We start from the raw sequence: 26,300 nt of genomic DNA on the forward strand, positions 1-26,300 counted from the left end.
TGGTATGATCAACACTGTCAAACCCTTCTGGCTCTGATTGGTTGTTTTAATTCAGGTATGGTGGATTCTTGCAAATGGCATTAGGAGCACTGGGTGGAGCCAGACGAGCCTGATTTTCCCCCAATTATCTGTCTCATATACGACTGTAAGGACATAGTGACAATTTTAGCTAAATTGACAAACAGCTACTTTTATACGGGTTACCTACTGCAGCTTTAACTGTAGACTAGCAAAAATCATGGGTCTTGGTTCGCTTCCCAACGAACCTTGCGTCTGGGAACACATTTTTGTGATGGTCTGCACCAAACGATGAAAATCCAACATCAGAGTTTTAACATCTAACTCTTTACAGATGCTCATATCATTCCTGCAGCACGAGCTGCTAATAATGGCAAACAAGCAATAAAAATAATAATAATAATGAAGCAATGCCTTCAATCTTGACAAATGGGTCGCAGAACATCAGAATCAGCAACCTGACTGATTACATTCAAATTGACAAACCAATCATAAAAAAGTAGATATCAAGTACACGTTGTTATTATTAATGCTTTGACTGTGATACACAGTATAGACATTAAGAGTTTCATTTTCATGCAAAGTAGGACTTTTTTTGGCTTAAATGGTAATAAACATAAGAGTAACAGAGCACTTGTATCCCTGCAAACCTTCTGACCAATAAACTTGTGTAATTCGGTGCACTTTAACTGTTGCAGAGTGAAATCAACTGAACCAAATAAAAAAGATAGAAAAACCCAAACTTTGATTCAGACTTTAGGAAAAAAAAAAACTATTGTGAATTGTGAAAACAGCCTTATATTGAATCTTCTCTGCACAGAATTCCGTGTGTAGTTAGACTATGGGTCAGTGACTGTTACCATCAACACTCCCCACAACTCACTGCAACAATCATAGGTATAGCAACCCCTTCATATGTTTCAGCACCCCTATAGCACCTCCGCAAAAAAAAATGCCCCTGCATATGGCCAGAGAACTACACTAGCATACCTACCTGCTTTTTCACCCTGCTATATGTCTACATCATCTGCCAGTGTTGCAGCAAAGTGTTGTTCCTGTACATTTTTCAGATTTTTCTTTCCCAGATTAATTTTTTCATCACAATGAATGCTGCCAACATTAAGAGCATGATGCTGTCCTGGGATGCAGAAATTCATAGATAACGAAGTGAGGATAATCTGCCCACTGAGGAAATCACATGGGTATGTAAGTGGATTAAGAAAGTCTGCATGTAGGCTTTCTTTGACGTTTTACGTAGCGATAACATCTTGAATAAAGCTAAAATGTACAAATATACTACTAATTTAATCAGCACATGATAGAATTTTGAATTTATATAATTCTGTAGTTGTGTAGAAACATTGTAGGAGATCCTTCACACCTAACAAACTGCACCGCACACCATCACTGATGCTGTTTGATTTTATTTTGCTCATTGATCATAAAAAAGTAATTGCATATTTCATAAGAAGACAATATTGAAAGAAATGGAATATATGACCATTATGATGTCATGATAAAAGAGTTTCACTGTTCCCCAAGAATGAAAGAAATGAATTAATTACATCATTTGATGCGTTACTTGGATTCAATTCAACAAAGTTTCAGATGTAATTTTGTAAGTTAGTGGGAAGTCTATAGAAATTAGTTGGTGAGAAATCAGAGAACTGAAATTTTTAATCACTGCATTTTTTGGCACTCTGTCACATGGCAGCCACACTCTTCAACATAAGTGTAGGTGTGATTGAACTGGTGATGGTCAGGACAGTTCATCTCCACCTGCTTGCTGCTGGTACGCAGCTCCTGACAGCAGGAGCACCGGTGCATCATGCTGTTAGCTGCCATCGAGTATCTGCACAAACAAGACAGACACAGCCATCAGAGAAATGGAGAGAGTAACAGAAGTGCTGAAAAAAGCTATGAATGTTTTCTTTGCGTGTGTGCGTGTGTATGTGTGTGTGTTTGTGAGTGAACACACTCACATTGAGCTGGTGTCACAGGCGCCGGAGCAGGAGGTTATCTCCACAGAACCCACAGATGTGCAGTTATTGACCACCAGGTAGGTGTTGTTCTTCTGAACACGGCAGCTCTGAATCTCACCTGAGAGAAGAAACGCAGGTGTATTATAGTCAAAAGTACTTAAAGGTGCCAGCATAAAATAATACAACATAATAAAAGCAAGACACTTTCACACATACTTAATGCTTCCAAAGTAGTTTAATAAAACAATAAACCACAAGAAGCCATGAATTTACAGTTAAGGGGTGTTGTTAGGTGTTGTGTGCATCTCTGAAAAATCACGTTACTACAAGACCAAGTGCTTTACTGCTTTATGGCAACAAACTACAATAATAAATAATCACATTTTTTATTGATAATTATACAACAGTTAGTTCCGGCCACTGATTGGTTGAGAGGTGTTCCAACCGTGCTGTTATTTCGCCATAACATCACGGTTTTTCCACAAACACTGTATCACTCCGCCAAAAAGCATTTGACAGCTGTAGGAGACACTCAAGCCATTTGAATGTTTTTACTTCTTACTTTGGGCACAAACAGAAAATGGATACTTTTAAGATCACATTTAACCGACAGCCGATTTGGTCAGACTCTGAAGGTGAGACTACACTAAATTCCCAAACTGTCATCACCACTGAGCAGCTTTTCAGTTGGCAACACCTAAATAACCTGTAATTAGTCAGAAATAAACCGAATACCATTCGCCAAACGTGTAGTCTCATCTTCAGAGTCTGACTAAATTGGACTGAGCCATAAAACTGCCGCAATAAAAAACAAAAAAGCTGCTCAGTGGTAATTACCGTTTCGGAATGTAGTGTAAGGAGCTGGAGAATGAACTGCTGGCTGTGCAGCGAGTGAGCTGAGCTCATTATTCTGACGTAGCAACGAGCTTGTTAAGGAACTATAATTTGGCGGAAGGAATCGCTAACATTAAAACGTATTAAACGCCGCGTTCACGGCTCAGTTTATATATTTCTTACTTTATTTATTTAACTGTTGTGTAAAAGCAACAGAACACTCGAGGTTGTGTTATCATCGCGTATAACATCACGGCTGTGATGATCTACAGCGACCAAATCACAGCCGTGATGTTATTTCACGATAGCACACACGCTCTCATGTTCTATTGCTTAATAATCATATTTAAACTTCCACCAAGCAATGGAATGTTTTAACGTTAGATTAAAGCAACAAAACAGCCAAAGATCACTAGAATAGTGCATTTCCTGAAGAAAATGCAGCAATTGAGCAGCTTAAAGCAATTTGAGAACGTTTCTAAGGTGTTGCCAGGTTGCTATGGTATTTTTTATGGTTGCTAGGGTGTTGATAGGCAGGTGCTGTGGAATTCCAGGTGGTTGTTGAGGTGTTGCTAGGTGGTTGCTAGAGTGTTGCTAGAAGGTTGCTATGGTATCCAACGTGGTTGCTAAGGTGTTGTTAGGCAGTTGCTATGGTTTTTAGGTGGTTGATACTTTGTCAGAGGTATGCCTGATGAAGCCTGATGAAGACTGTCTGGGCGCAAATATACTTATACTTGATATATCGAGTAAGCAAATGCACTGCAGAATACACTAGTTCAGTTCAGCTGTATGTAAGTTTGAGCATTCCTTGCCGAACTATGTTTTGTTGATTTAAGTCCCATATGTCAAACACAAGATCGCAGCACAATCCTATCTGGCCCGCAAAATTATTTAGATTTTCTATTAATATTAGCCCATTTCACTATGCGCTGCACTACAGTTCCCGGAGTGCACTGTATGCACTGTAATGTATGCAATGTAATGTGCACTCACACACTCTCCCCCAACAGTCTATGGGAGAGTGGTTACACCACAGTTCTACCACACCAATCATATCACCAAACGCACTAGCTGCAGTTCAACCAATATCAACGCTTGACTTAGCAGCTTAGAAACTGATCCCAAAAATAAATGAACTGGCAGCAAAGAAAAGATGCCAGGTGTGTAGATCAAGCACACAGGCATGTTTAAAAGACCTCCTGGGGAAATTTAAGCATTTCAGGGTTTACAACGTGTGTATTCTGAATAAACAATGATAATTTCGGGTTATAGCAAAACATTATTTAAAGATGAATAAAAACACAGGCCTTTTCTGGCCCATGGATTTGTTGAGATTTTTTAATGAGGCTCTTTTAGTGGTTGAATTCGACATTAAAAATAAGTTAACACCTCCTCTACAGAGAACAAACGTCTGCACGTTTTAATGCACAATTACTGTTTTTATGCTGAAGTTCACATAAAAAGTAAAACGTAAAAGGTGGTCTGTGCAAAAGTTATGAAACATTTTATATTTTAAGTTGTATTTTTTCAGCATGTTGAACTCAAACGCAAATACATTTATACAGTGCACTTTAATGTGCAGGAAAAAGTCACATTTAAGTTTATCTGCAGAGGATATAACTTCACTTACAAAATCAATAAAACGTCCTTTGACCAGGGGTGTGAAACTTGCATACAACTGCATATTCAGATACATACAAACATTAAAGACAAAAAAATGTAGATCTTCTGTTCTAATACTATGAAATGTCTGTATTTCCACCAGAAGGAGAAGCGTAACTATTATTCCGTTTCTAAACTGAAGGGAGTCTGGACATTGTACTGTGTTGTCAATAACATTCAGGAAATGACTGATTAGGGTTAGGATTATATATACTATGGAGAGTTGGATATGGACATTAGTTAATACTATTATTTGCACCTTTTTTGATTAAATATTTTTGTATAGAAACCTGGCCAGTAATCAGTAAGAGAAAATGGAGACAAAGAAAGTTTAGCATCTTACAAGTTTTGCAACATCCGTCTGGTGTGGTTGTCTCGGTGCCCTTGAGAAAACAGTGTAAACATTGTAATTACTGATTACTATGTGTTGCTATTACATTCCTTATAATTCTGGAAAATCTAATGCAGATTACCCCTGAGTAAATTATTTTTGTATAACAAATTAGATGGATAAACTTACAGGTATGCAGTTTTCTGGGTTAAATGCTGGGCAGTATGTAGAGAAGTCTTTCACCAACGTAAATGCATTATCAACTTTAGTGCAATTATAGTACACACACTTTTCATTTAGAGGGTTAAAGCTCTCTCCAACCTGAAACAGTGAGACACAGAAAGACAGGAATGACGATGCTGCAATAACAAGATGACTTTTTGAACATAATTCTGTTGACCATACCTCAATCGTGTGTACTGTGCTGTTTGGATCTGTATAAACACAACGTTGTTGTTTACATTGTCCACAGCATTTCTCTGGGTCAGGTACATACATAAAGCCCTACATAAAAAACATGCAACAATTTTAATACAACAAATTTAGTACAATTATTTATTGCATACCAGAAGATGTTTAGGACAGTATATATAAATATTTGAATTTCATGCAAGCTGAATCTAAAGCAAAATAATAGATGCTTTTTTGCTGCACTTGGCATGCCTCAAAAATGCAGAGGTTTCTAAAAGCTGGCTAGAGAAACATAAGACTGTATCCTTCCCTGCCTGTTTATATATTGCCTATACCACACACACACACACATCTTCTGAAACCGCTTATCCTTCTGGGTCGCAGGGGGTGCTGGAGCCTCTCAGCAGTCATTGGGCAAAAGCCAGGAAACACCCTGGACAGGTCGCCAGTCCATCGCAGGGCAGACAGACAGACATATACATTCACTCACAGATTCACACCTAGAGCAATTTAGCATGTTCAGTTGGCCTGACTGCATGTCTTTGGACTGTGGGAGGAAACCGGAGCACCCGAATGAAACCCACACAGACACAGGGAGAACATGCAAACTCCACTCAAAAAGGACTCTGGTCGCCCAGCTAGGAATCGAACCCAGGCCCTTCTTGCTGTGAGGCAACAGCACTCAGTATTCAGTAATTTCTATTGCCTCGGTTAAAGTTTCACTTACAAAACAGATACAGCAAACCAAATGTTCTGGTGACTCTGAACTGATACAATTCGACTACACAGATTAAGCCCATTACCTGAGAGCAGTTCCTGTTGCAGTTCACAGAAGAGCAGTTTGGAGTTAGCAGTCCAGTCTTGGGGTCCATGGTGGAACCACAGCTGCAGTCCTTACAGATGTCTACTGGAATTTTAACTCCAGGCTATAAATGGATATGACACAGTCAGCTATCAGTGATACAGTTTTGTAAGTCTCTTTACTGCATGACCGCACCGCCAATCTGGAGAGATGAAGGCTCTTTGCAAACCACACAATTTTGCTTAACTGCTCATCACATGTGAATGAGGAATCCAATCCATATGTTACTGAATCCATGAAGGAAAGATGATGACCCTTACCACACAGTTTGTACAGTCCAAGAGACAACACAGAAGACTACATTACCCAAGAAGCTTATCTCGTGCTTCTTATGCATAAATGTTACCATGTTAGTATGCAAAGTGAGAAAAACAGACAAACATAAATCTTACCCAATATTCTGTGCCATTGAATACACAGACTGGCTTGGGTCCTAATCAAACAAACAGGCAGGTTGAAAATAATTGCTTTATTGTCTTTAAAGATGAGATGACTTAATTAAGTGCTCGTATTATAGGTGATTTTAAACAGAACTTGTGAGACTGAGACTTACTGCAAGAGAAAGTAGGGCAGCAATCATCCACAGTCTTGTTTTGTACCAACTCAAATCCAGTTTCACATTTTACAGGGGCACTGGGGCACCGAGCAGGATCACACTCTGTTAGTGAGAGAAAGCATGCATAATCAGCTTTATTAGTATAAGTAACACTTTATTTAGGATACCATGCTATATTTTCTCTATCGGGCTCACTCTCATCTGGACAAGGGTGGTAGCGCTTTAAGAGTCATGTTCTTTGATTTTTCCAGTGCCTTTAATACCATTCAGCCCCTCAAACTGAGAGTTAAGCTGGCAAGGATGCAAGTCGATTTATACCTGGTCTCCTGGGTTACTGACTACCTCACTGGCAGACCTCAGTATGTCAGGCTGAAGGACTGTACATCAGAGACTGTAGTTAGCAGCACAGGAGCACAAGGGACTGTACTTTCCCCTTTTCTTTTTACATTGCATACCTCAGATTTTAAGTACAACTCTGAGACGTGCCACATACAGAAGTTTTCGGATGACACTGCCATTGCGGCATGTGTAAGGGGAGGGCAGGAGGAGGAATACAGGAACCTGGTGAAGGACTTTGGTGAAACTTGCTACTGAACACTTAAAAGACCAAGGAGATGGTGTTGGATTTTCACAGGTCTAGGCCACTCACACAGCCAATCTCTATTGAGGGGGCTGAAGTGGAGGTTGCTGTCACAGAGCTGCTCAACCGACAGACTCAGAAGATCCTTTGTCTCTAGAGCCATTAGGCTCTTCAACTCTTCCCAGTGGGGCCAGAAGAGAAGAGAGAAGAGGACAGATGAGGATTGAATCTCTCATGCTAAATCATAGGTTTATTTTATCTATCTGCACATATGGACACCTTACTGTACATACTGCACTTCTGCACACCTTATCGCACATCTGGCATATCTGGACACTCCTCACCTAGACACTTTATTTCAGTACCAATATATGCACATATTTATTCAGCATTGTCATTATATGCTGTTACCTGAGCCTCTTTGCACATTCACTATTGCACTGCCTTTTTTATCTCAGGATAGGTCTTATTGCATATTTTTATATATTTCTAGTTGTATATATATCTGTAGATAGGTTTTTGTATATATTTTTCTTTTGATATTGTATCACCCTTATTATTATAACAGTCCTGTATTGTGTGACTGCTACTGGCTGCTAAATTTCCTTCGGGATCAATAAAGAATCAATCAATCAATCAATCAATCAATCTATCTATCTATCTATCTATCTATCTATCTATCTATCTATCTATCTATTTATTTATTTATTTGGATAGCACCCTGTAGATGCTTAACTCACATTTAACTTGCATTCAACACATTATCACTTATCTATTAAATTCACCCTCATTTTCCCTGACCCCAGCCCCAACAAAAAACTTAACCCTAGCCCTAATAATGTTCACTTACACTTCTTCTGAGTTTATATGTAATGCTGATGATGGTTGAACAATTTGAACATCTACAGATCATCTTTTGAAGGCTATGTAAACAAAGCAGGACTATATTTATTATATTTCCAAACATAAATGTTTGTGTTGTTGTATGTATCCTTTAAAAATAACATCTCCATGTATTTATGAATTCTACCTTTTGCCAGATAATTTACAAATGGAGTCAAATGTGCACAATTAAAATAAACACCAGATGTTATTACTACTCATCATTTTGATGTAGATCTAATACAAGTGCAAATCTTGATGCTGGTGACATGGCTAATCCTGACAATGGGAAAGGTACACACCCTAACATTCAGGTCAATCGCTTATGCATATTAACGTATATGATTTATTCTTAGTATCTTTCATTTTATTTTAATTTTGTCTCAATTTAAAAAATAACTGATCACTCACCACATGTTGGACAACAACGGTCGCTGGTTGCTGCCTTGCTTGCATAGCCAGTTTTGTTACATGGTTCTACAGCGGGACACTGGACAGGTTTACACATTGGACCCATGGTCTCTGCACTGCATTCACAATCTTCACAGTTCATGCTCCATTTGTCTCCTGGCTGCAGGAGAAACATGCGATGAGCGTATACAAAACGTTTTTAGACTTAACTAGCTTTACATTGATAACGTTCAACGTACGATTAGGTAACCTGCCGGACCGATTAAATGAGGATTCTTGCAAGTCTCCAACTGCTGGTAAGTGCCATGAAAAGCTTGCAGAACTCAGTACATCTAAGAAATCAGGACTTGGGTTATATCGAATATGGAGCTGCTGAACAGATAATTAGAAGGTAGCTGTCACAGTTTTAGGGAATGTTCTACCATTCTGACACCTCTCCTGCTCACTGTCATTTTCTGGCACTACATTAACTCTTTGGCGGCTTGAGTCAGTGGCTCATACTGTTAAGGCTCAAGACACACTGCCTGATCAGAAACACCTTCCCTTGTGAAAGATAGGGATGGTAGTGAAGAAAAATTTTCAACCTTGTAAGACCTCAAAGTTGCAAAAGTCCTGTTTGATTCTGTCACTCTCCATATTTTGTGGAAACTAACGTTAGCTATAAAAACACAGCAACCCAGCCCACCCGGTTTCCCTTCCAGCCCCACCTCCAAACTGCAGTGCCCCTCCCATTTCTGAGCATTTTTTAAAGTTGAGCCATGGGTGGAGTTGGCTGAAAATAGAGGGGTGTTGTTACTCTTTAATAATCTGATAATAATCGCATTTCTGCAGTGTCCGATTACTCACGTGGCCATATAAACAGCATACTCCAGTTTCTTGGTTTGAAGTAAGGTCTAGAAATCCAATTAAGAAATCAGATTAAGAGAGATGGATTTTAGCTCAGTAATCGGATTTCTCAGTGTATGTATAATCTTACTCTGATTTCCACGAAGCGAGTTTATAAAAGCTGTGAATGAGCCACACTTAATTTAGCCTCATAGTTCACCTCAGCCTTGGGCTCCACTAACAAAATCCAGGTGCAACCTGTTCGTGCTAATTCAAACCACAATTTAGTAATCGAGGTTCATGCCTGTGCACGTGATATTTAACCAGCGTGGAGAGTTGAGTGCAGATAAAGCAATATATCATCTAAATAAGCACAGAAAAAAAAAAAAATAAAAATAATGAAAACTTTGACAGGTTTTGGTTTATTTTCGGCAAGCGATTAATACTATATATATTAGCAATATCTAATATTAACTAATTTTTATTCATTGTTCTAGTGAAATGATGGAAACAGCAAGTGTGAAATACACATGGCAGCATGTGAAAGTAGAACATAAAGAAAGTCTAAATGATTTTATTTTTTTTTACTGAATATACCAAACGAATACTACATATTACATCTAACCAAAAGGAAGGCTGTTACTGCCTTTGGTGGGGTGGGGGATCCTGTAATAGACCTAATTCAGTGCCTCATTATTTCAAAACAGCATGAAAAAAAATTCAATTGTTGTTCTCCTCAGTGAAAAACCAAAACCAATGATGGGAAATGTCCTGAGTGCAAATTAGAGTAACTTTAATAGCTCATTTTATACAACAGTTACTTGAGGCTTTATTTATTTATTATTTTCCTCTTGTTAGTAAAATTGCTCATTTTAAAAATCTATGCACTCTCTTTCATATGTCCACCATCCATGTGATTTTTAACTGCTTTATTAAAAGTGTCTGTGTCACAGTCTCTCTGTGGAGTGAATAAGAGATGCTGCAGTTGGTTAAATCTGGACTTTAAGTGGTTAAGCGCAGGTTCGGAACAGAGTGTATGCAGAAAAACATTGCTAACTCCACAGTAGGCCAGAAAATAAACATACAACAGTAACCATTACAGTTACATTTGCACATGCAATAGCAACTAATACTTTGAGGGTCTGTAATGTCTTTACCCTGAATAAACCTCTGATTTAAATCACCTTTATGCAGCTAGACTTTCTAAATCTTCTCCATATTAAGTTTTATATAGATAGTTTATTAAGCAATGCTCATTTATGATGGACTTTTTAACTGTATGCTATTTTTTAAAAAAGTAATTATATCCTTACTATCAAATCTTAGTAGTCCCCACAATAAATTAATAAAAAATACTAAATATAGTATGCTCTGTTTGCAGCAATGTATCAGACAGTATTAAGTGTAAGGTTGTTCTAGGGTATTGTTTTAACCTGGTGAGCCTACGACGTCACATAGCTTGGTCAACAGAATTAATCAGGCTACGCTAAGCCTCAACATTAGCCTGGTACAGAGTAGATTTGTCCAAAAACACATGTTGTCATGGTAAATGACTGGGTCTTAAGATAAGCTTATGTCGTGGAATCAAAATGACACAAATTAGCTGGCCTTACTAGAAAAACCTGGCTTATTGAGTTAGCTCACTTTGTGGAACCCTGCTGGAGTTTTCACATTATCTGTTAACCCAACTGTGAGTGTATGTGAACATGTCTGTGTGTCTGCCGTGGTGGACTGGCGACCTGTCCAGGGTGTTCGTGACTCAGGAGGATAAGCGGCTTAGATGATGAGTGAGAGAGTGATTACCCAAGTGCATGTGAAAACCACCATGAATCTTTTTTTTTCCCAATTTATGTTGAAAGGCTGAAAAATTGGTGAAATTCCCCTTTAACTGAAGAAGGTATGTGGTCACTGGTTTCAGGTGATTATGCCTATGGTGGCCCACAAGACCCTTTGACTCACAGTACAATGAGAAATACATTGCAAACTCATAAACGCGCAAAGAAAATGCTCAAAATGATTACACCTGAACTTAATTTCACAAAGACGCTGCAAATACAGAAAACACATGCAACTCGAGAAATGCTGCAAAGACACAGCAGAAGTGAGCCACAACACAATGGAAATGTTTCTGGAAGACTCTGGAAGGGGATGAAATATCTATGATGGAAAATCACTGACAGAAGTTGATACGTTAATGAGACCACAGAGACTTGTATTCAGTTCATGGTTCACTTGGCTGGCTAGTTGTCTATATATAGCTATATATAGTGTCTCAGCTGTACTACAGTAGTTATCAGTCACATCTGGTACTGGTATTTGAACATTACAATACAGCTAACTCCCATCACGATACAGCGATGTTAGTTATCTGCTCATATAAAAGTTAATTTACTTTTACTAGTGAATCTTTGTGCTGCATAGATTTTAAAAGTCTGAATGGCTCCATCCTCTTTGAGTGTCCTCCAGAAACATTTCTGTTGTGTTGTGCCACCATACTGAGCTTCACAAAAGAAAAATCCTAACTGTTATCTCACCTTCCTAGGCAGTCCATCAGGACCTACACAACCTAAGACACAGAAGAAATACATTTATAGATACATTTATAGATAGTTATACAGGAAAAGCTTGTTAAAAGCCCAGGATGAAGAGTTTCTGTTAAGAGATCAGTCTAGAAATACAAAAGAGAAGAAGCTGCTTTTGTATTACAGCTTAAAGAACTACAGCTGTTATATTACGAATCAATTATGAGTCACAGTATTAACTTACCACAGAAGGGTGTACAAACGCCTGTAGCAGCGTTAAACAGAGTGGTGCCGTTAGGACAGAAGCATCCTTCCTTGAATCCTTCACACACCTGAGACTTACAATCTACAAACTTCTCATTGTACCTGGATTATGGGAAAAAAGAGAGTATGATGAACCATCAGCATCAAAATATGAGGCATTAAAATAATACTGTAGTGATTAACTGATTACTGAAACTGCTCTATTACTTTGAATTGCAGGTTTCTTCCACAACGGGCCCACATGCCTGGTAGACTTTAGGACCAGAACATTTGTATTCTATAAAAAGAAATGAACACTAATGAACACAAGTATCTGTATTTTGTAAGCCAGTATTTAATGACAATTATATTTACTGCTCCTCACCACAAAGTCCATTAGTAGAATTCCTCCAGTCCACACATACAGACATCTGAGCACACAAGGCAGCATAGCTCTCCAGGCTGTGGCAGCCAGTGGCATTCTGCATGTTGCACACATCATATTTACATGCCTTATAGAAATTTACAGGAGGATAGAATAGACTGCACTGTTCAAACACCCTAGAAGAGAAAAAAAAATCATGATACGGAACAAAAACAAATCTAGTTTGACTGTAGGAATTATAAAGGCTTTTAATAATTTCACATTTATTTTATAGACATATTATAATCAGTGTTGGGAGGGTTACTTAACCCCTTAAATGGCCAAGATCCTTTAGTTACTTAATAATAAGCCTTATTAGGTAAAAGGCCTGAGATTTTAAGAGGCTAAAAAGTATTGGATTCCTCTACTACCACAGACTGAACTATAGGACACCCGCACAGACACACACGCTCATAAATTAACAATATGAGACCATCTCACTCTCCACTTCTTGCGGTTCCAGAATATGTCTGTGACATATATAAATATAAATATTGCATCTCACTAAAATACTTTATTTGACATAACTTATTTACCCAACTTCTTGCATTTTTGCACATTTTACTTCTATAATAATATTGGCTGCTAGAGAACTGTATCAACCAAATACTGTATTCCATTGCTGTTCTGGCTGCTACCTCAGTGACTGCTATGTTCATATATGCTATCTGTTAATCTGCAAACATGTCATAATATGTTACATTCTCCTTTGCACAACTCCACATATTCTCAGTATCGTGCACTGCCTGTGTTCTGTTTTGTATTTTTTGTTTTTTTGTATTTATTGTACTGTATTGTCTGCACTGTGTATATTGTATTGTTTTGCACTTGTGTTCTTGTGTTCTTGTGTTGCACCACGGTCCTGGACAAATGTTGTTTCATTTCACTGTGTACTAGGAAAACTGTTTTATGAAGCAAATGATAAATTATAGGTGACTTAATTATCTGTGTCACGGTCAAAAGGTCAATCTGGTAGAAATCCAGAAATACAGTTTGCTGCTGTAAAATCAAGCAAAGTGCAAAACCAGAGTAAACGCCTGATTCAAATAGGAAAACACATCAGATCTCAGTTCTGCCTATAAAAATAAAATACATAATTACATTTCAACAGATTGGCTGAATAAAGCTAGTTAGGGGGCTTGCACTTCAGAAATTGTTCTTCCCAAAATGAAAAATTTCAAATCTACACAATTCATGTGACATATTTATCATTCATAAGATCCATGATCGGCAAATGTTTTTGAACATAATCCTGCCAGTAATCACCCTATTTTTATAAAGTTCTTGTAATATGATTAGTCTTTTTTACTGTTTACTCTTTTTTAGTGATTAATTTACCTTTTTTGTACTCTGATTACGTAACATTGTTACATGTATTTCGTCACTACCCAACCCTGATTGTAACCATAGTAGAAAACTGTCAGATTATTAATTAAATATGTTCATCTGGACCATTTACAATCTTGATCTGTATATGTACATCATATACAGCTGAATATCTTACTTGCTGAGGAGTATTTTGCAAATATCAGGGTCACATATTTCAGTTGTGGTTGAGGTTGGGGTTGTGGTTGTGGGTGGAAGACAGGGTTGTGTGTTGTTGTTGGTCACAGTCCAATTCTGTGCTGTCTTTTCACATGCCTGAATTTCACCACTACGTAGTCTGCAGTCATTATTTGCGATGTTGTCACAAACACCTTTCAAGACAATTCATTAAAAACAGTTAAGGAAAATTGCAGTTAACCCATCTAAAACTTTTACATATGTATGACAATATTTTAACAGTTAGGTAGTACAGAATGAAAAATGACAAATGCCACAAGTACAAATGGTTAGATTAATAATAAAGTGTCACATTAAATCCCACTCAGCCCATATAATAAAGTATCACATTATATAACATAAAGGACCATTATTAATAAAGCAATACACAATGAGAGGCTGTGAGTTACTGCGATTTTATCACAGGAAGGGTGTTCTTAGACACGCGAAGCAGAGTGGCTAAAGCTCCCTTCCCTGTGATAAACAGCGGCCAACATAAAATATGATTAAATACACACTTTTTCACAAAATAATTTAAGTTATTGTTAATAATAATCAACATCAACAAGTATTCCACCAAGAAATGTGGTTCCTTTAGACTATGGCATCATTGCTAAGCAACCATGCACCACTGAATTAGGTGAAGAATGATAACACAACACTGTTTAATGCCAAAACGTTTGCTTTATAAGTACTTTTTTGTCACCAAATCATCCAGTGGCTGAATTTCAAATGGCTCCCTGCTCCCTACAAAGTGCACTACATAGGAATTTAAATACTTGATCCTGCACCTCAACGTGCAAAATATAGCTAAGAAAGTCATTTGGCATTCCGCCACATTCATACTCAATAAATGGTGCACTGTTTGGCTGTAGAGGCTAGAAGTTCTAAACTGTCATAGCTAGCACACTATTTAGGGAGTACGGAGGGATTCAGCCTGGATTTGACACTACTCCTGACTGAAACACAATGTCTTTTATACTGCCGTTTTACAGTTAATCATATTTTATGATTTATTTAATCATAATCAGATTTTAGGACCGGAACTACCTGTTTTATAATTACCCTTATATCACATAATCCAGTACACTTGCCATAATTATGTGAAAAAGCACATACTGTACATAGCATGTTGCAGACCTGTAGCTACACTTACCACACTGTCCCTCAGTGTTGTTGGAGAATAAAGAAAATGGCAGGTTGATTACAAAATTCAGGCCTGCAAAGTCAATCTGAGCTTTTATAGCAGGGATGTTCACAGTCATCTGAATCTCAGTAGTGCTTATTCTGAAGTCTGAATTAGAGTAAGCTGGGATTGTCTGTACACCATTGACAAATACCTGGAAAGAAGAATTTCAGGTTACATGGTTTTATGTTCTTACACACTGCAACCAAAGATTATTTTATTGAGGACCACAATGACTAACGAATATTTCACAAATTTGCAAATACATACAAGCTAATTTAGAAATGTATCTTCGCTATCATGCAAAAATCTTCTATCTAAAGTCCACTTATATAAAGGCAGGTTGAACACGTACAAAATTGAGGTTGTTTATATCAGGTGTTTTTTTTAAAAAGGTGTTACGTATCAGATGTAGCTTTGAATCTTTGGTACTGTGCAAAAGTCTACAATACAATACAAATACAAATAAACAAAAGTATTTGTTTATTTGTATTTATTGCATTTATTATAATGTTATATAAGAAAGTTATGTGTAATGTCATTTTTCTGGGCAGTTAAGATGAATTTGCCGTTCCTTTTACAGTAACATTAAAATAAACACAAATGAAAAATATACAATAAATTGTGATTTGATGTGTGTGAGTGTTTAACCATTCCAAACCTTAGAGGAAGGTTAGTATTTACAGTTACCATACAATACTTGTTTCAGCTTATAAATCCTTCATTATAAATCTTCCTATAAAAGCTTATAAATCAGGTGTGCTGCTGATAAAATTTAACAAACCTGTGTTCTAAGATATTAATAATCTTTGAAAAAAAAAACAAATTAATGTTACTTGTTACTGTATTTGTTTATTTGTATTTATTATAATGTTATATAATATTAGTACAAGCCAACACATGTACTTCTGAGAATAATAGTTCTAAATAATTTTCATGGCTGCCTCATGGCTGAAGACATCTGCATAGTAAACATAACAAATGTGGAGTGACACAGGGTTTATTTTTAGGGCCTTTCCATTTCCTCTAAAAATCCACACCCTTTCAGGACTGGTGACAGGCTTACCAGTTGTTTGACAGACATTTCTCAGTGGATCTCTTAAATCCATCTCCATGTAAATATTCTAAGTAAATCAAGAAAAAACTTGCTTTGTACGCCAAATCTGAAGTAAGAAACCTGGGTGTAATTTTAGAGTCTAATCTTTGTTTTATCCTGCATGTAAATGCAGTCACTAAAATTGCATTGTTGTTTGAGAATCATTACTAATATTTGGCCTACAAGAAAGAGAGTGCACATCAGCCCCGGTTTTAAAAGACTGCACTGGCTGCCTGGATCTTTGAAGATCTTTTACTTGTTTTTAAATCTGTAAATAGCCTAGCACCCACGTATCTCACAGAACGTCTCTCTGTTTAAGATCAAGATGTGATCTTAGAACTGCAGATACTGGCCTTCTGCAAATACCCTGCATAAATTACAGAAAGTGTGGAAGCTTCTTTCTGTTTTTTCTGAATGATGGAACTTAATTCCATTTTTATTAGACACTCAAGCTCAGCACACTTTTAAAAAACATTTGTAAACGTACATTTTTAATTTAGCTTTTTTAAATTTAAGTTAAACCATGTTTTGTATTTACCTTTTTAAATTGAATGTTATACTCTTTATTTATTTCAATTAATACTTATCATTTTTCTTTTCATGAATGTTACTGAACTTCATCGCAGTTTTCATGTCTCTAAAGCACTTTGAGTTGCTACCTGAAAAGTGCTCTTTCAATAGTTTATCATTATTATTGACATCATTATTAAATGCCACATATATAAATCCATTAATGTCCTGTCAACTTACACTAAATACCTGGCTAATATTTGTCCTCTGGTCAGACTGAGGTTGTACATGAACTGGTTGTAGATGGTATGATGGCTTGTTTGGTAGCCTGTTACACCAATAAGGTCGATGTCTCTACTTGTTGTATAGTGTAGTATGTCAAGCAGTATTTCTCAAAGCCGGGACCCCGAGGCAGTCTAAATTTTTCCTCCCTATGTTTTTCAAGTAGGGTGGAAGCAAAAATGTGGCCCATCAGGGAGCTTGAGGACCAGTTTCAGAAACACTGAAAAGTGCACTCAGCATGGTTATCAGTCGAGTGAGAAACTTACTTTGTTCACAGTTGGGTTTCTTGTCTGTGTCATGTCGATTTTATATGATTTATAGTATATGGTCAAACTCTCAGGACAAGCCAAGTTATGGACAGCATCACAGATATAGTTCTTGATGTGGACACTGAAGTTGTACTTTTTGATGATCTCCTGGACCAACACATATGTGCAGTTTCCTTGTAAAGCATAATACTGTCCATCAAAAGTCAAGTAATGCGAATCTCCCCAACCCATGCATCTACCTGTAGTTTTCGAAAAAGAACAAAGTTACAATGCATTCAAAGTGCAACTTGTTTACTTACACAGTCTATATTCAGTATTTTTTCTTACTTTACATTCCACAATATATTCTTACATAAAACTTCTTATATAAAATTTCTTATAGAAAACTTCTTTAAAGTTTTAGTGAAAGATGAGAAGAGACTCACATGCACATTCATAAATTCTATTCTCAAATATCACAGGAGGCATTCTATTTGCACACACAGGAGAAGATGAAATATTGGGATGTACTATGATGATTGAACCATTTACGCACTTCTTAACAGTTGAACAGTTCTCAATCCAGGTTTCTTCATTCTGTTATTGAGAATAAATATAAAGAACAAAGTAAACAAATACAGTTGTCTTATTATCTGTAATTCTATGACTAAAAATTACAACTGTCATCCTGATTATTGAATGCTATTTTTTGTCAGGCGCATCTCAGTGCATTGACTATTTGACTATAACCCCATTTCCAAAAAAGTTGGGATGCTATGCAAAAAGCAAATACATACTGAATGCAATGATGTGCAAATTAATAAACCCTATATTTAACTGAAAATATTCAAACAAATCAAAATATACAACATATACAAATAAACAAAACATATGCATTCAGTTAAATATTTTAAAACAGAGAAATATATCATTTTTGGAAAAATACATGCCCATTTTGAATATGATGCCAGCAACACATTTCAGAAAAATTGGGAGAGGGGCATGTTAACCACTGTGTTGCATCACCTCTTCTTTTACCATTAACAACACTCTGTAAGCATCTGGGAGGTGAGGAGACCAAAAGCTGGAGATTTTTTATGTAAAATGTTTTCCCGTTCTTGTTTGATATAGGATTTTAGCTATTCAATAGTTCAGACTGTCATATTTTGTTTTTATTTATAATACACAAAATGTTTTCACTGGGTGTGTGTTGGAGAATTTTAGATGATATGAAAGATTTTTTAGGTTAATTAAAAGTAATACATGATTTCAATTATAACTAATCATATTTTATTATATTCTAGGGTTCTCTCTGTGCATGTGCAGCTTTCCCCGTGTGTGTCTGGGGGTGACCCTAAGTATGTTGCAAATTGCAGTGGTGTGTGCCAAGTAGGACTCATCTAGGAGAAGCACACACACAGAGAAGAACCTGTTTGTTCTATTCAAGTATTAAAAATGTCTTCGAAGGAGAAAAGCACATACGTAGAGAGACTTAGTTGTAACCACATTGAATTCAAGTAATAAACTGAATAAAGTTTAAAGGCCTAGGCCTGATTGTGGACTTGGCCTGTGATTATCTTTAAAAATATGTTTCTTCTCAGTTTAGAAATAATGTAAGAATTTTTGAAAAGAAAAAATTATGTTAATAATGTTGTGAATAATGACGTGAAAGATAATCAAAGAAACAATGCAAGGTTTGGAAATAATGGTGTAAAAATTAAAAGATATTAAATATTTGGGAGAATATTTAATATAATATTAAATATTCTATAATAAAATAAATTAAATAATATAATAAATATTTGCCCAGAAAAGAGTATAAAATTATATGTTTTTCTGGGTTGGTCAGTTGCTGCCTGGGCCAACTCAGATTAATGCTTATATGCTGGAAAGCCTTTATCTTAATAAATGGAATTGTGCCTTTTCCTGCCAATCCTGGTGTTTTGAGCTTTATTTTAATTTTTGAGTTTTAAGCAAAACTGTCTATTTTTACCACGACAGGTAACAGGTCTGGACTGCAGGAAGGCTTGTTTAGAACCTAGACTCTTTACATAGCCATGCTGTTGGTACAGTTGCAGTTAGTTGCAATAGTTAAAATTTTACAGATTTTGTAAGTGAATATAAGTTAACTCATCCTCTACAGGAAACACAATTAAATGTGGCATACTGCAAATGTTAGAGCATTCCTAATTTGTTTGCTAAGTTACATTGGAAAATAATTTTAAAAACTTAATTTAAAATGTGCCAGAATTTTTGCACAGGCTACATTTAAAGATGGCCTGTATTTAAAAATGTGTTTTTAAAGGTTAACTCCTCTTGGATGGTTTGTTATGGTTATACAGACTGATATTTGAATGAAATATTAGCATAGCATAGAGTTTATATTTTTCCATTGACAACACAGTCTAAAAGAGTCTACTAAAAAGTAAAAAAACAGTCTACTAAAAGAGTCACTTTGAAACTGCTAGAAGATAAACTACATGCTAATATGTCTGTCACAAAGTTCAAGTAAAACATGGAATGCCTTATAGAAGCTTCACGTCTGTTCAATCTACAACAGCCAAAAAATGTTTAGGTGAACTGCTGTCAGATTAACGCTACCAAGTCACTAGAATGACATAGAGACACTAGCAGAAAATAGCATTATCACAGAGGTGATCTATTACTGCTAGCTGTAATAGTCTCGGTTCCCCACTTGTGTCAGAACATTCAATTCACATAAAAACAAACTGAAATACATACTTTTTACCAAATATATATTAAACTACAAATAAAGTTTTATCAATTTCCGAATTACCTTTTTTTGTGGGTAGTAGTATGTGCAGTCAGGAGTGGGTGTAATGACAGTGGTAGTAGTAGGTTTTGTTGTAGAAGGGGGAGCAGTAGAATGGCAAGGTCGTGCATGCTCCTTGATACTGCACACTGGATCACAATAAGCAGTGATACACCACCCTGCTCCATCCGTTACATTATAGATGAATGACCCTAGATATTGGATCGAATAAAAATGAAATGATTTATAACTCATATAACTATGTGAGCAGATCATGACAAAAATAAAAAAGATTACTGCTCCTGTCTCTTGTGTATATAGATGCAATGATTCATTTACAATTGTTTTCTATTCTGTTTTGTTGTCTTTCTATCAGAAAGCCTTAAAAACTTTAAATCTTGTGAAAGTCCTGTTAGTCTTATTGTCTTATTACAAAAATTATGAAATGTTGTTTTAAACACAACCTGAAATCAAAATGGGCCTTTTTACCTTGTTGGAGATAAAATTCTTTCAGAAAATTTCCATCAAAATGAAAAACTTTTGCCTACATCTAAAACACGTTTTGGCCAGGTAGATGATATAAAATAATATTAACCGTTCATTTAATATTGTGTTTTATATTCCTCCTCCTAGCCTAGCAAGCAGCAACATGGTTAAGAAGTAATTTTTGTTATTCACTACCAAATCCCTTGTTGTCTTTCCCCAAATTAACCTGCTTACAGATTTGGTGGCTCATAATTTTACATTTTGTAGAGGCTGAAATGTGATAATAACCAGACTTTAGGGGTAGGGATTTTAACCATTTATGCATTTCATTTATTTAAACAAAAAGTATTTGAATACCCTAGTATATTTATATTAGTGCAAGCTAACAGAACACTTTCCCACAATGGAATAGTTCTAGTGTAAACACACCTACAAAACCTCGATTTTTGTTACAATGTTAAGACCCTGGTTTACTACAGGTTTGTGTGTGAAAAAATGTCCAAACTGATCTACTAACAGGCAGTGTCTGAAATACCCCCTGGTATTCTGGGGTTCACAAGTTGGCTGCCTACTCCAGCGTTGGCTGGCTGCTAACTCACTCTACACAGCGGTGCTGATGTTAGCTTCATTGGCAGCAAAATGTTTGGCTTAACAATTCTTCTGGTTGCTCTCTTCTAGTTTGGTAATGTACTCTTCCACACATTAACTGAGATCTTACACATCTCCTCTTTTGTCTTTGGTTTGCGAAATGAGTAACCGTTAATTCACTCTTTCCACCAAACTGTTGTAAAAATGGGCAAGCTTTCAGATTTACAGATATGCTGCAGCATACTGTAAAGTTTTTCAGAGGTATCCCAGACATAGTTACAGTTGTAGGCTGCGGAGGAAAAACAGGGTGAACCAGTTTGCAACAGCATCACCCTGAGGCAGACCAGTATTCCATGAGTTGTTAGGACCATCAAAGACAGAAGCATGTTGATTGTGGGTGAAGCAGCTAAACAATAAGCTTTCACTGAATTTGTATTTAAAAATACGGACACGCTAACACCATAATAAAGTTTATTGTTAGGGACCCACCAGAATTTTTGTTTTAAGACATTTAGAACATGCAAGAGGTTAGTTGAGGGGCCCTGGACAACCCATTTAGTACCTTGATGACAGGGTCTGTGAAGGATTACATCTTTCAAATAAGGAAAAAAATGGCAGGCTATCTGTTTTGAGGCTTTGCCTTAACAAACGTGCAACCTTTTCTAAGCCTGAAGAATATAAGCACGTGCTCAAGCAAATAGATAAATTTGTGTGCGCAAAATAATACCGGTGAGGGGTAGGTACCTCTCACCGGTATTAGTGCATGAGTGTTTCACACCATGGCTGTCTCTGTATTTTTAGTGTTTAGCCTAATATTTTTAATGTGTTATACTAGTAATGTGCAATACTTGCTTGCTCACTGATGAAACAGTAAAACAGGCTTGTGAAACAGGGAAATGGAAACTCTTAAGAAATTATAAGCATTGTAAGCTTTTTAGAAAAAAAAACATAAATGTTCAGAATGCAAGAAAATATTGTCTCTTCTCATAAAGAAGATGTGTTATAGGCTATTCACCTACTGTAAGTAAATTTCATCAATGTCATAAAATCAGATTAATTAAAACACTAAAATAAGTTACAGCTCTTCTGTTGAGCTATTGAATATTTTTATTTGATCATCACACTACCAAATAATTTGCAAAGTTTTACTACAATGTTTTTCTTTTATTATTTTTGACTCTCCTTTTCTTAACTCTATCAATTGTTCTTTAGTTTTACCTACTCTGCTGACTCAAGAACTTCTATAACACTTTCAAACTCGTCATCACTATTGATAACAGTTAACACATTGTTCTTACCTGTTTTTTGCATGTGACATCTATTCAATTATCCACACAAAATCTTCTACATTTCACATGAAAATTTTTAGTTAGGATCTCATTAAATCAGTGTATTGGAGTATTATTTAAAAAGCCAGATTAAATTATTTCAAATTCAAACATTACTTGCCTGGGAGGAAACTGTTGCTTCTATATGTGCAGACACATTGTGTAGTTGTGTTGCCTGTACTAGGTGTAGTGGTTTCCGTTGTAGTTGAGGGGGACAATGTAGTAGTTGGTGTTGTTGGTGTTGAAGGAATTTCCACTGTTGTTGTTGGAGTACTTTCTGTTGTAGTTGATGTGCTTCCTGTAACAGGTGTAGTTGAGGGGGTTAAGATAGTGCTTGTTTCTGTTATTGGTGTTGAGGAAACTTCCTCTGTTGTTGTTGGAGTAGTTTCTGTTGTAGTTGATGTGCTTCCTGTAAAGGGTGTAGTTGAGGGAGTTAAGATAGTAGTAGTTTCTGTTGTTGGTGTTGAGGAAACTTCCTCTGTTGTTGTTGGAGTAGTTTCTGTTGTAGTTGATGTGCTTCCTGTAACAGGTGTAGTTGAGGGAGTTAAGATGGTGGTAGTTTCTGTTGTTGGTGTTGAAGAAACTTCCTCTGTTGTTGTTGGAGTAGTTTCTGTTGTAGTTGATGTGCTTCCTGTAAAGGGTGTAGTTGAGGGAGTTAAAATAGTGGTTGTTTCTGTTGTTGGTGTTGAGGAAACTTCCTCTGTTGTTGTTGGAGTAGTTTCTGTTGTAGTTGATGTGCTTCCTGTAAAGGGTGTAGTTGAGGGGGTTGATGTAGTGGTTGTTTCTGTTGTTGGTGTTGAAGAAACTTCCTCTGTTGTTGTTGGAGTACTTTCTGTTGTAGTTGATGTGCTTCCTGTAAAGGGTGTAGTTGAGGGAGTTAAGATAGTGGTTGTTTCTGTTGTTGGTGTTGAGGAAACTTCCACTGTTGTTGTTGGAGTAGTTTCTGTTGTAGTTGATGTGCTTCCTGTAAAGGGTGTAGTTGAGGGAGTTAAGATAGTGGTTGTTTCTGTTGTTGGTGTTGAGGAAACTTCCTCTGTTGTTGTTGGAGTAGTTTCTGTTGTAGTTGATGTGCTTACTGTAACGGGTGTAGTTGAGGGAGTTAAGATAGTGCTTGTTTCTGTTGTTGGTGTTGAAGAAACTTCCTCTGTTGTTGTTGGAGTAGTTTCTGTTGTAGTTGATGTGCTTCCTGTAAAGGGAGTAGTTGAGGGGGTTAACATAGTGGTTGTTTCTGTTGTTGGTGTTGAGGAAACTTCCTCTGTTGTTGTTGGAGTAGTTTCTGTTGTAGGTGATGTGCTTCCTGTAAAGGGTGCAGTTGAGGGAGTTAAGATAGTGGTTGTTTCTGTTGTTGGTGTTGAGGAAACTTCCTCTGTTGTTGTTGGAGTAGTTTCTGTTGTAGTTGATGTGCTTCCTGTAAAGGGTGTAGTTGAGGGGGTTAAGATAGTGGTTGTTTCTGTTGTTGGTGTTGAAGAAACTTCCACTGTTGTTGTTGGAGTAGTTTCTGTTGTAGTTGATGTGCTTCCTGTAAAGGGTGTAGTTGAGGGAGTTAAGATAGTGGTTGTTTCTGTTGTTGGTGTTGAGGAAGCTTCCTCTGTTGTTGTTGGAGTAGTTTCTGTTGTAGTTGATGTGCTTCCTGTAAAGGGTGTAGTTGAGGGAGTTAAGATAGTGGTTGTTTCTGTTGTTGGTGTTGAGGAAACTTCCTCTGTTGTTGTTGGAGTAGTTTCTGTTGTAGTTGATGTGCTTCCTGTAAAGGGTGTAGTTGAGGGGGTTGATGTAGTGGTTGTTTCTGTTGTTGGTGTTGACGGAATTTCCACTGTTGTTGTTGGAGTAGTTTCTGTTGTAGTTGATGTGCTTCCTGTAAAGGGTGTAGTTGAGGGGGTTAATGAAGTAGTTGTTTCTGTTGTTGGTGTTGAAGAAACTTCCTCTGTTGTTGTTGGAGTAGTTTCTGTTGTAGGTGATGTGCTTCCTGTAAAGGGTGTAGTTGAGGGAGTTAAGATAGTGGTTGTTTCTGTTGTTGGTGTTGAGGAAACTTCCTCTGTTGTTGTTGGAGTAGTTTCTGTTGTAGTTGATGTGCTTCCTGTAAAGGGTGTAGTTGAGGGGGTTAAGATAGTGGTTGTTTCTGTTGTTGGTGTTGAAGAAACTTCCACTGTTGTTGTTGGAGTAGTTTCTGTTGTAGGTGATGTGCTTCCTGTAAAGGGTGTAGTTGAGGGAGTTAAGATAGTGGTTGTTTCTGTTGTTGGTGTTGAGGAAACTTCCTCTGTTGTTGTTGGAGTAGTTTCTGTTGTAGTTGATGTGCTTCCTGTAAAGGGTGTAGTTGAGGGGGTTAAGATAGTGGTTGTTTCTGTTGTTGGTGTTGAAGAAACTTCCACTGTTGTTGTTGGAGTAGTTTCTGTTGTAGGTGATGTGCTTCCTGTAAAGGGTGTAGTTGAGGGAGTTAAGATAGTGGTTGTTTCTGTTGTTGGTGTTGAAGAAACTTCCTCTGTTGTTGTTGGAGTAGTTTCTGTTGTAGTTGATGTGCTTCCTGTAAAGGGTGTAGTTGAGGGGGTTAACATAGTGGTTGTTTCTGTTGTTGGTGTTGAGGAAACTTCCTTTGTTGTTGTTGGAGTACTTTCTGTTGTAGTTGATGTGCTTCCTGTAAAGGGTGTAGTTGAGGGAGTTAAGATAGTGGTTGTTTCTGTTGTTGGTGTTGAAGAAACTTCCTCTGTTGTTGTTGGAGTAGTTTCTGTTGTAGTTGATGTGCTTCCTGTAAAGGGTGTAGTTGAGGGGGTTAATGTAGTAGTTGTTTCTGTTGTTGGTGTTGAGGAAACTTCCTCTGTTGTTGTTGGAGTAGTTTCTGTTGTAGTTGATGTGCTTCCTGTAAAGGGTGTAGTTGAGGGAGTTAAGATGGTGGTTGTTTCTGTTGTTGGTGTTGAGGAAACTTCCTCTGTTGTTGTTGGAGTAGTTTCTGTTGTAGTTGATGTGCTTCCTGTAACAGGTGTAGTTGAGGGAGTTGATGTAGTAGTTGTTTCTGTTGTTGGTGTTGAAGAAACTTCCTCTGTTGTTGTTGAAGTAGTTTCTGTTGTAGTTGATGTGCTTCCTGTAAAGGGAGTAGTTGAGGGGGTTAACATAGTGGTTGTTTCTGTTGTTGGTGTTGAGGAAACTTCCTCTGTTGTTGTTGGAGTAGTTTCTGTTGTAGTTGATGTGCTTCCTGTAAAGGGTGTAGTTGAGGGAGTTAAGATGGTGGTTGTTTCTGTTGTTGGTGTTGAGGAAACTTCCTCTGTTGTTGTTGGAGTAGTTTCTGTTGTAGTTGATGTGCTTCCTGTAACAGGTATAGTTGAGGGGGTTAATGTAGTGGTAGTTTCTGTTGTTGGTGTTGAAGGAATTTCCACTGTTGTTGTTGGAGTAGTTTCTGTTGTAGGTGATGTGCTTCCTGTAAAGGGTGTAGTTGAGGGAGTTAAGATAGTGGTTGTTTCTGTTGTTGGTGTTGAAGAAACTTCCTCTGTTGTTGTTGGAGTAGTTTCTGTTGTAGTTGATGTGCTTCCTGTAAAGGGTGTAGTTGAGGGAGTTAAGATAGTGGTTGTTTCTGTTGTTGGTGTTGAAGAAACTTCCTCTGTTGTTGTTGGAGTAGTTTCTGTTGTAGTTGATGTGCTTCCTGTAACAGGTGTGGTTGAGCGAGTTAAGATAGTGGTTGTTTCTGTTGTTGGTGTTGAGGAAACTTCCTCTGTTGTTGTTGGAGTAGTTT

The 26,300-nt window shown here is 37.1% G+C and overlaps 1 protein-coding gene across 1 annotated transcript; it reads right to left on the reverse strand.

The window, feature by feature from the left end:
• Window positions 1–1,634: 1,634 nt before the first annotated feature.
• LOC118811865 (intestinal mucin-like protein) lies at window positions 1,635–22,902 on the reverse strand. Its single transcript, XM_036576409.1, has 19 exons — window positions 22,704–22,902; window positions 20,205–20,392; window positions 17,854–18,004; window positions 17,426–17,667; window positions 15,242–15,425; window positions 14,048–14,240; window positions 12,505–12,680; window positions 12,348–12,417; window positions 12,121–12,242; window positions 11,889–11,920; window positions 8,530–8,689; window positions 6,654–6,758; window positions 6,493–6,533; window positions 6,042–6,164; window positions 5,233–5,331; window positions 5,017–5,148; window positions 4,840–4,879; window positions 2,001–2,118; window positions 1,635–1,870 (listed from the first exon to the last, which is right to left on the reverse strand). Exons 3-19 carry the CDS (start codon window positions 17,894–17,896, stop codon window positions 1,699–1,701), a joined length of 2,052 nt encoding a protein of 683 aa, XP_036432302.1. The 5' UTR covers window positions 17,897–18,004; window positions 20,205–20,392; window positions 22,704–22,902; the 3' UTR covers window positions 1,635–1,698.
• Window positions 22,903–26,300: the final 3,398 nt, after the last annotated feature.

This window comes from Colossoma macropomum, unplaced genomic scaffold (genome assembly GCF_904425465.1).
Source record: "Colossoma macropomum unplaced genomic scaffold, Colossoma_macropomum, whole genome shotgun sequence".
NCBI lineage: Eukaryota > Metazoa > Chordata > Actinopteri > Characiformes > Serrasalmidae > Colossoma > Colossoma macropomum.